Source organism: Pseudonaja textilis, chromosome 7, assembly GCF_049901715.1.
Source record: "Pseudonaja textilis isolate UNSWEBS1 chromosome 7, rPseTex1.2, whole genome shotgun sequence".
In the NCBI taxonomy this organism is placed as follows: domain Eukaryota; kingdom Metazoa; phylum Chordata; class Lepidosauria; order Squamata; family Elapidae; genus Pseudonaja; species Pseudonaja textilis.
Window position 1 is genome coordinate 840,001 of NC_141996.1, and position 9,685 is coordinate 849,685.

At 50.5% G+C, this 9,685-nt stretch overlaps 2 protein-coding genes across 7 annotated transcripts in view; one reads left to right on the forward strand and one right to left on the reverse strand.

Moving 5' to 3' along the window:
* The window catches only part of TOMT (transmembrane O-methyltransferase), a 4,712-nt gene extending 4,233 nt beyond the window's left edge, over positions 1–479 (forward strand). The window contains exon 3 of the mRNA XM_087937888.1: positions 159–479. Coding sequence (XP_087794014.1) covers positions 159–479 — 321 coding nt within the window. The remainder of the gene's footprint in view (positions 1–158) is intronic.
* A 2,337-nt stretch (positions 480–2,816) lies between these two features.
* The window catches only part of ANAPC15 (anaphase promoting complex subunit 15), a 416,731-nt gene continuing 409,862 nt past the window's right edge, over positions 2,817–9,685 (reverse strand). The window contains exons 1-6 of one of the 6 annotated variants that reach the window (XM_087936886.1): positions 8,189–8,341; positions 7,699–7,774; positions 6,519–6,644; positions 6,306–6,365; positions 4,471–4,611; positions 2,817–3,164 (exon numbers count right to left, since the gene is read on the reverse strand). In XM_087936886.1, coding sequence (XP_087793012.1) covers positions 3,117–3,164; positions 4,471–4,611; positions 6,306–6,365; positions 6,519–6,638 — 369 coding nt within the window. In that variant the 5' untranslated portion in view covers positions 6,639–6,644; positions 7,699–7,774; positions 8,189–8,341 and the 3' untranslated portion in view covers positions 2,817–3,116. Of the gene's footprint in view, positions 3,165–4,470; positions 4,612–6,305; positions 6,366–6,518; positions 6,645–7,698; positions 7,775–8,188; positions 8,348–9,685 lie in introns of those variants that run through there. The other 5 variants (XM_087936890.1, XM_026722474.2, XM_087936888.1 and 2 more) reach the window with 5 other exon arrangements.

Sequence of the window (9,685 nt, forward strand, 5' to 3'; positions counted from 1 at the left end):
TCATGGCCCCCTGGAGATGCCTTTCTTGGCCAGGGTCTCAACCCCCTTCCCTCCCCTTTCCGTTTCCAAGAGGGGGGCTTCCAGGGAGCTGGACTTCCCCCCCAGGAACCGTTCGGATGACCTCCTCACCCCCCCCCCGCTTTCCCCCTACCCTGCAGGTGGAACTCATCGTGGGCCCCTCAGAGGAAGTCATCCCGGTCCTCAGGGAGACCTTTCGGCTGCCGGAGGTCCACCTGGTGGTCATGAGCCACTGGAAGCGATGCTACCTCCGGGATCTGCAGCTGTTGGAAGACCACGGCCTCCTCCGGCCGGGGACCACCATCCTGGCGGACAACGTCATCTTCCCCGGAGCCCCCCGATTCCTCCAGTACGCCAAGGCCTGCGGGAAGTACAAGTGGAGGCTGCACCGGACCAGCCTCCCATATTTCCGCGGCATCCCCGACGGCATGGCGCAGCTGACCTACGTGGGGCTGGAGTGAGGGGCAGGGCGGCCTCCCTGCCAGAGAGAGGGGCGCCAGGAGTGGGATTCAAATTTTGGGGATTATGGGAATATCTTCTCTTGGTTGGCTAGGGGAGGGGTCTCCATCCTTGGGGACTTGAAGACTGGTGGACTTCAACTCCCAGAATTCCCCAGCCAGCCACGCGTGGCTGGCTGGGGAATTCTGGGAGTTGAAGTCCACCAGTCTTCAAGTCCCCAAGGATGGAGACCCCTTGGGGTAGGTAGGTGGTCCATCCTCAGATATTGTGCAATGGGTTTCTCCTTTCTTCATGCCGGTGGTTTGGCCTCGTGTGACGTTTGTGATTTGCGCCGACGGCTTTATTGTGTTCACATTTGGAATGGCGGCCTTGGTTCCAGTTCCACCCGGAAACATCCTAAAAAGTGTTTCCATTAAATATTTGCAAACGTTCACCGATTCTCCGAGGCACTTTTATCTCGCCCGCTCCCAGTCCCACGCCGAGCCTTTCCTTAAGCGGGAATAAATCCACCTGAACGGAAGGAAAAACGGGGAAGAGTTTCCTCCGGAACTGCCAATGGAAGCTCTGAATTAGGAAAGGTTGGTGGTGACATGCACGCCCCTCCCCTAGCGGGTTAGTCCTTGACTCACGACCACAAGGGAGTCATTTTCGTTGCTAAGCAAGAAAGACAGTTGTTAATTTTGCAACCTCCCTTGCCACCGTTAAGTGACTCCTTAGCCACTGGTGGACTTCAACTCCCAGAGTTCTTCAGATCCCTGACTTAGATGACCCTTCTGGTCTCTTCCAACTCTTATCATTCCTGGCTGGCTGGGGAATTCTGGGAGTTGAAGTCCACAAGTCTTAAAAGTGGCCCAGGTTGGAGACCCCTGACTTAGATGGCCCTTCTGGTCCCTTCCAACTCTATCATTCATGGCTGGCTAAGGAATTCTGGGAGTTGAAGTCCACAAGTCTTAAAAGTGGCCCAGGTTGGAGACCCCTGACTTGTATGACCCTTCTGGTCTCTTCCAACTCTATCATTCCTGGCTGGCTGGGGAATTCTGGGAGTTGAAGTCCACAAGTCTTAAAAGTGGCCCAGGTTGGAGACCCCTGACTTAGATGACCCTTCTGGTCTCTTTCAACTCTATCATTCCTGGCTGGCTGAGGAATTCTGGGGGTTGAAGTCCACAAGTCTTAAAGTGGCCCAGGTTGGAGACCCCGAATTAGATGACCCTTCTGGTCTCTTCCAACTCTATCATTCCTGACTAGCTGAGGAATTGTGGGAGTCCAGAAGTCTTAAAGTAACCAAGGTTGGAGACCCGTGTTAAACGAACGGTTGTAGCATCCCCATGGTCCCGTGATCATAATTTGTACACTTGGCAGCTGGTTCCTATTTATGACGGTCACAATGTCCTGATTCCCTTTTGTGACCTTCTGACAAGCGGACTCAATGGAGGAAGCCAGATTCACTTAACAAGCATGAGACTAACTTCATAACTGTAGTGATTCACTTAACAACTGTGGTGAGAAAGGTCGTAAGATGGGGCAAAACTCACTTAACAAATGTCTCCCTTAGCCACGTAAATGTTGGGCTCAATTCTGGTCATGAGTCGAGGACTACCACCTGTATGATTGCTCCAAGGAGGAACCCTGCTACAGGTGTGATGACCCAACGGGGCGTGGCACAAAGGCAACCCAGTCAGAGATCATCAGTAAGAGTCCCTTTATTGGCTCCAAGTTTGACCCCAATGTCCAGGTTACCTTCTGGGCTGGAGAAAAACTCTCCCAGGAACAGCCTTGGGCTGCAGAGAATCAAGTCCAAAACGTGGTCAACCAAAACTGTAACTTAAAGTCCAATCAAGGCAAGAGGAGGTCATTAGTTTGGCAGGGCAGGAGAAGGAATTCCAGATGTGAAGGCATGGCAATAACTCAACACGGTTGGGAAGACACCAGGCACACAGATAACCAAAGTCAGCCCAAGATAAAGTCACGTTTGTTCCCAGCAGACGCCGCGCTCTCAGCTTGCATCTCTTTTAAACTCTCATTCCCAGGTGTGGCTAATGAAGGGAATCAGGGCCCTTTCCTCCCCCGTAAACCACACAACCCACGTTGCTCCCTTCTCCGTTCCTCCCTGCGTGCCCTACGATGAAGAGGGGCTGGGCCTGAGTCTTCCTCTGAATTCCCTCTCCCTTCTTCTACCTCTTCCCTGCTCTGCCCAGCTGGACTTTGCCCTTCCCCAGTTTCCTCCACAGCCAACGGAGCCACACTCCCACTTCCTGTCAGCTGATCGTCTTCCTCCTTGGATTCAAATTCCGACAGGGACATGACAACAGGTTTAAGGGGAGGATAAGCACAGGTTGAATAAAAAAAGAAATATTTTATTTACAAAAGAACTTCGACGGAGAGCAGGAAGCCCACCAACGGGCCGAAAAAGAGAGGCAGACCCAACCCTCAAGGCTTTCACTCTGGTCAGCGGGTCAGCAGAGTGGCGCAGGAGGTCAGCTGGCGGGGCAGTTGGCAGACCTTAAGACCCCCCTCCCTGGCAGGGAGTTGCCGTGGGCGCAGGACCCCCATGTGGGTCTGGGTGGGGGCAGCCAGGCTCAGGAGGCCCCTTGGTGCTCATGGACTGCCATTCCCAGCAGCGGTGGCTTGTTCGACATCGTCTAAATCATCCACTGATCTTGGTCTTGTTCTGCCCCTTCCATGTCCACCTGGGGGGAGAGGGAGAAAGTGGGGGCGGCCTTAGCAGGAGAGAAAGATTGCTGAAAGGCAGCTCGGTGGATCTGGGGTCTCCAACCTTGGCCATTTTTAAGGCCCGTGGACTTCAACTCCCAGAATTCCCCAGTCAGCCGTGCTGGGGGTTGAAGTCCACAGCTCTTAAAGTGGCCAAGGTTGGAGACCCCCTTTTGTAGACCACCAGCTCTGTCCCCTAGGAGAGAGCAAACCTAAGCACAGGGCCCTGCCAAATTCTACTTCCCTGGCACTTCCTGCATTCAAAACCTCAGGAAGGGGCCAATCACCAGAAGACGGTGAGTTCTAGTCCCGCCCAGGCATGAAAGACCTATGGGTATGACTTTGGGCCAGTCTCTCTCTCTCTCTCTCTCTCTCATACCCCACCCCACCTCACAGGGTGGTTGTTGTGTGGAAAATAGGGGGAAGGAGGTGTGTTGGAGATGTTCACTGCCTTATTTGTCAAAATAAGCAAGGGGGATAGAAATATCGTATTTTTCAGAGTATAAGATGCCCCAAAGTGTAAGATGCACCTCACTTTTGGGAAGGAAAACAACAACAAGAAAAAATCTGCCTCCTGGCAGCCAACAGCCTCTTTCCGCTTCAGCACAGCCTGAGTAGCAGCAGCAGCTGATTGTCGGTTGGATCGGCAAACCGACGATCGGCTGTTTCAGGCTGCAGGGATCACCATCACCTATTACCCCCTCCGCCTGTCCCATTTCTGGCCTCCATGTGCCCCGTTTTCTCCCTGTTCTGACCCATGTGGAGGTTGAAAATGGGGTGCGCGCAGGGGGCAATAGGCCGTGACAATCCCTGCAGCCTGAAACAGCTGATCGTCGGGAGGCCGATCCAACCGACCATCAGCTGCTCGTGCTACTCAGGCTGGGCTGAAGCGGAAAGAGGCTGCTTGCTCTTTGCTGCCAGGAGGCCAATTGCTGGGGGGCAGAGGCTGAAGGGTGGGGAGGCCGGTGGGGGAGGGCTTCAGCAGCATTCGCTGTGTAAGACGCACAGACCTTTCCACCCACCTTTGGGAGTGGAAAACAGGCTTATACTCCGAAAAAATACAAATAATTGATAAACAAACAGACAAATAAATACAAACATGTTCGGGCAGGTTATCCCGCCAATGTTCCTGCCTGGCCCCAATCTCCACCAGACTCCTCCAGGTGGCAACTGGGGAAAGGCTGGCCGGGGGATCCTCCCTGGGGGGCCCCCTGTTGTCCTATATCGACAGCCCCTGGGCTTCTATCCAGGCCAAAAGGCGGCGCACACTCTCAGCGGCCCAACCTCGTTAATCTCCCCATCGTCGGGGGACTCGTTGTAGTCGTTCATCTCGTCCATGTCCTGCATGTCCTCATCGTCCTCGGAGTCCTCCTCACTGTCCTCGTCGTCCTCGTCGTCCTCTTCCTCCTCCTCGTCGTAAGTCTGCTAAGGCGAAGCAGAGAGGAAGCCATCATGAGAGCCCTGCTGGCGCAGCGGTTAAGAGCGGGCAGCATTGCAGACGGACTCCGCCCCACTGCCAGCAGTTCAATCCTGACCGGCTGGAGGTGGACTCGGCCTTCCATCCTTCCCTCAGAGATGGACCCAGATGGTTGGGGGCAAGAGACCGACTCTGCAAACCACTTAGGGCTGTCAAAGCTCCGTGAAGCGGTAGATAAGTTCGTTCTATCTATCTCTCTATCTATCTATCTATCTATCTATCTATCTATCTATCTATCTATTCATATCTGTCTATTCATATCTATCTATCTACTCATCTATCTATCTATCCAATCCATTCACCTATCATCCCTCCCTCCCACCTTCCTCCATATCTGTCTGTCCGTCCATCCATCCATCCATCCATCCATCCATCCATCCATCCATCCATCCATCCATCCATCCATCCATCTATCTATCTATCTATCTATCTATCTATCTATCTATCTATCTATCTATCTATCTATCTCTATTTATCTATCTATCCTTCTAGCATAGCTGTATCTCTCCATCTGTCTGTCTGTCTGTCTGTCTCTCTCTCTATCTAATCCATTCACCTATCATCCCTCCCACCTTCCCTCCATATCTGTCTGTCTGTCTGTCTGTCTATCTATCTCTATATCTATCTCTATCTATTTATCTATCTATCCTTCTAGCATAGCTATATCTCTCCATCTGTCTGTCTGTCTGTCTCTCTCTCTCTCTAATCCATTCGCCTATCATCCCTCCCACCTTCCCTCCATATCTATCTATCCATCCATCCATCCATCCACCCATGGTGGCACAGTGGCTAGAGTGCAGCATTGCAGGCTCTGCTGACTGCTAGCAGTTCGATCCTGACCGGCTCCAGGCTGACTCGGCCTTCCACCCTTCCGAGGTGGGTAAAATGAGGACCCAGGTGGTTGGAGAGCAAGAGGCTGACTTTCTCTTCTAGGGCTGTCACCTCTTGGGCATGTCCAGCTTGCAATTCCAGAAAGCAAAAAAACTCATCCAATCAACATGGAGGTGGGGGATTTTTTCTCTACACGCCCCCCCCACCAGCCACCCCAGCACAGGGCACCCTTTTAACCCTTTCACAAGTGGTCCTCAGCTTACAACCATCCGTTTAGTGACCGTTTGAAATTACAATGACACCCGAAGAAAGTGAGTTATGGCTGGTTTTCCACACTGACAAGCATGGTCAAAAGGCTTGGCAACCGACTCATATTTATGACCCTGGCTGTTTCCTAAGGTCACCTGGTCGCCTTTTGTGACCCTCTGACGAGCGAAGTCCAAGGGGAAGCCCGATTCACTTAACAACCGTGCTTCTATCTTAACCGCTGGGAGTGATTCACTTAACAACGGTGGAAAGAAAGGTCCTAAAATGGGGCAAAGTTCACTTAACAATGAAAATGTTGGGCTCCATTGTGGTCGTAAGTCAAGGACTACCTCTAACCAAAATTTGTAAGTGGGGAAAGATGCGATCAGACCGCTGATGTTTCACTAACATAGTTCACTTCTTACAACTTTGGCAACGGGGCCATTTTAAAAGTTCCAATATTCCCAATTTTCACCCATCAAGGTACAGATTTCCTCTACCCACTGACCCCCCACACCCCCCCAAAATATCCTCAGCTGGTGCCACGGGGCAAATTAGCTCTTACCTCAGAGGCTGGTTTCCCGATTGGCACCAAATTATTGTCCTTCTCAGCTATGCTCTGCAGCTGGAGAGAAAAGCCAAGAATGACGCTCGGAAGGAAAACAAGGGAGCCAAGATTGTCAACCCTCCGTAAGGGCCGGGCAGGGGGGGCAACACTCAGCGGTGGGGAGGGAGGGAGAGAGAAGCAAGGAAGGGGACCCCCCCCATCCCTGCTCACCCAGGCCTGGTGTTGCTGCTCCTGCTGTTGGAGTTCATTCTCATCCATGCAGGGCCGGTCCAGGTTGAACCACAGAGACTCGGTGACTCGCGGGAACAGGGAAGGGAAGAGGGTGGACATGGCTCCCTGGGGGACAGAAAGAGGGGGTGATGAGAGGCAAGACCCTCAAAGAGGGTGGGGGGGGGGAAGGATTCCCCGCCATTCAGAGCTGTAGATTCGGTGCAAATTCAGCCTCCCTCTGCTTTAATTGTGGAAGCATTGTGCGTTGCTTTTAAATCTGTGTTTAGCTGCACAGCTGTCTGGGGGGTTTAGGGAGTTGCAGTCCAGCCATAGTAAAACCATCACTATTTTTAATGGTTGTTTTCTGGAGGGAAAAAAAAGAGGATGGAATGGATGAGCTCCGGCAACAGATGCGATGGGACCCAGTTAGGGGCAGATCCTCATCCTGGAGAAGATCCCTTTGCTAAATGATTTAATGACACCTTATATTTCCATTCAAGTTCCAAAGGTCCTTGGACTTTTTATTTGAAGACGTTTCGCTTCTCATCCAAGAAGCTTCTTCAGCTCTGACTGGATGGTTTTATACCCCCTTGCAGGCAGCTGGTTATTTGCATCCTTTTTACAGGGTCCTTGAGGCCACTTGGAGGTTTGTCTGTGTCCTTTCAGGGTCACCTGAGTAGTGCAAATGGGTGTGGAGCCTTCTTGGGTGCAGGGTGTTTTCTACCCTGTGCACCATTGGCTCCACACCTATCTGCACCTCTCAGGTGACCCTGAGGACACAGGTAAACCTCCAAGTGGCCTCAACCTACCTTCTAAAAGAATGCAAATGACCAGCTGTCTGCAAGGAGTATAAAACCATCCAGTCAGAGCTGAAGAAGCTTCTTGGATGAGAAACGAAACATCTTCAAAGAAAAAGCAGAAAGTCTAGGTTCCTCCTGGGGGAGTGGGGGACACCCCTGGGACAACCATGACCTGGATGGCTGACAGTCTCCATAGACTTTTTCTCCATTCAAGGTTTTCTCTCTTTATTTCAGGGTCTATCTTTATGGAAAAGCCTCTTTTATATATATATATATATATATATATATAAAAAGGAAAAAAAGTCATTTATTTGACCCAAAAGCGTTTGCTTGAGAGATGAGCTTGACGTCCTCCTTCTCTGTCTCTCAGCCCAACCCACCTCGCAGGGTTGTTTTATTAGAGGACAAAAAGAGGAGGAGGGAGGATGATTTTGGGTGTTAGCAGCCTGGAGTTACCTATGATAGCAATAAAGGCGGGGATAAAGAAATGTAATTAATACATGAAGCAATGAAATATGCTCAATTTCATCCCAGGATCTTAATTTATCTACTTTTGTCATTTTATAGCTGATGATCTGAATACTTTTGATGGTTTTTAATGCTGCGAGCCGGCCAGAGTCGCCTGATACTGCAAAGAAACTTCATAATAAATGAATTTCAAGGTAAATAAATAAAATAAATTCATTTCCACTGCATTTTCATCACCAGATTTCCACAAGGGATTTAAAGTGCCCCCGACCAGCTCGCGGGTCTCCCTGGGGGCATCCAGACGCCCCTTCAAGCCCCTCCCCGCCTTTCTCAGGGCTCTCCCCCTTCTTTTGCCCTGAAACAACAACCCTGCGAGGTAGGCCAACCCAAGGGACAAATCACCCGGGCGCTTCCGGGATTCGGAGGCGGGACTTCCGCTCAGTCCCCCGTTGGTCCCCGCGTTTGCCGGCGCCAACGGAGCCTCCCCTGCCACCGGCGGAGGCTGGAAGCCGGGAGAACGACGGCCGGAAGTACTTCCGCCGCGACCCGGAAGCGATCTCTTTTAGGATGCTGGGAGGCTGGTAGAAAGAGAGCCGGAAGTATTTGCGCCGCTCTAGGGTGCCGTTGGAAGAGGCATTTCCGGTCCCTGGTCTCCAACGCGAGAGCTACCACAAAGATGGTATATCCTAGACTAGCGACGCCCCAAGTTGCCATCACGTGTGCTTTTCAAGCGCGTCCCTCCTGGGGTTTCCAGCCAAGGCTTTCACAGGAGGCATTGCGCATGCGCGCAAGGGGAAATCTGTCTAGCCATGCCACTCCCGGACAGCGCATAGTGCGCCTGCGCAAGGAACAGCATGCTTCTCCCAAGCAAAATATTTGAAAACATTAATGAAAAATTTAATTAAGTGATTTTGCAACCTCTTTCCTTCCTCCAATTTTCTTTCCATCTCCTTCCATCCTTATTCAGTTCAGTTATAGGATTAAATCATGAAAACATCAGGCATTAAAAGCTAAAGCATTAAAATGAATATTTTATGCTTTGCAGGACACCAGTGCCCATTGTCCGCAGATGGCTTGGGGAGGATGGGTGCTGCATTCCCATCCTCCCGAAGTGCACGTTTCACTGAATTAATAACATTTTTTTGCAGTCAAAACGTGGAAGCGTGAACCAAAGAGGTTGGTTTCACACATAAACTATGATACAGAAAAACCTAACCAGGTTTAGCAATAATCCAGCAAAACCTGCTATGTAAATGCAGCCTGTAGCTCTTTCAATGACTTGGTTAACCATGTAGGGGGAATGTACCTGCCATCTTTGCATAGATTCAACCTAGATCACTCTTTGGGGTAAAACCTGACATTTAACACTATCCCTGATTTTTAAAATTTATTAATATTTACTAATTTGGTCTCCACTGGTTCTTAAATTACTGCTCATTTTCAAATGCTTATGAGCTACTGGCTGTGGAATCGTAAAAAAACCTCTTCAGGAACTTTGCAAACCATTTTTAAGTCTTCTGTTCTTGCAAACATAGCTGGCTGGGGAATTCTGGGAATTGAAGTCCTCCCGGTTTAAAGTTGCCAAGGTTGGAGACCCCTGATCTAGGGATTACATAGGACTTGACACTTCGGGCTCAGTAGAGTGGAAATATAACTTTCTGCCGTAAAGGCTTATATGCAATTGTCAGCTTTTTTGAATCAAGGGTGATTGTCTCCAGAGGAATGGCTTGAGCAAGGAAGGAAATATTTCCTGAGTGTGAGGCATTGTCATATCTGGAAGAGATTTTCCGAGTATTTAATGAAGTTGCTGGAGTTTGCCAATTTCTTATCTAGGACACACCTCATCATTCTCTGTCTAGATGTCAGACTCAGCAGAAAACATGTTGTGCTCTTTTATTG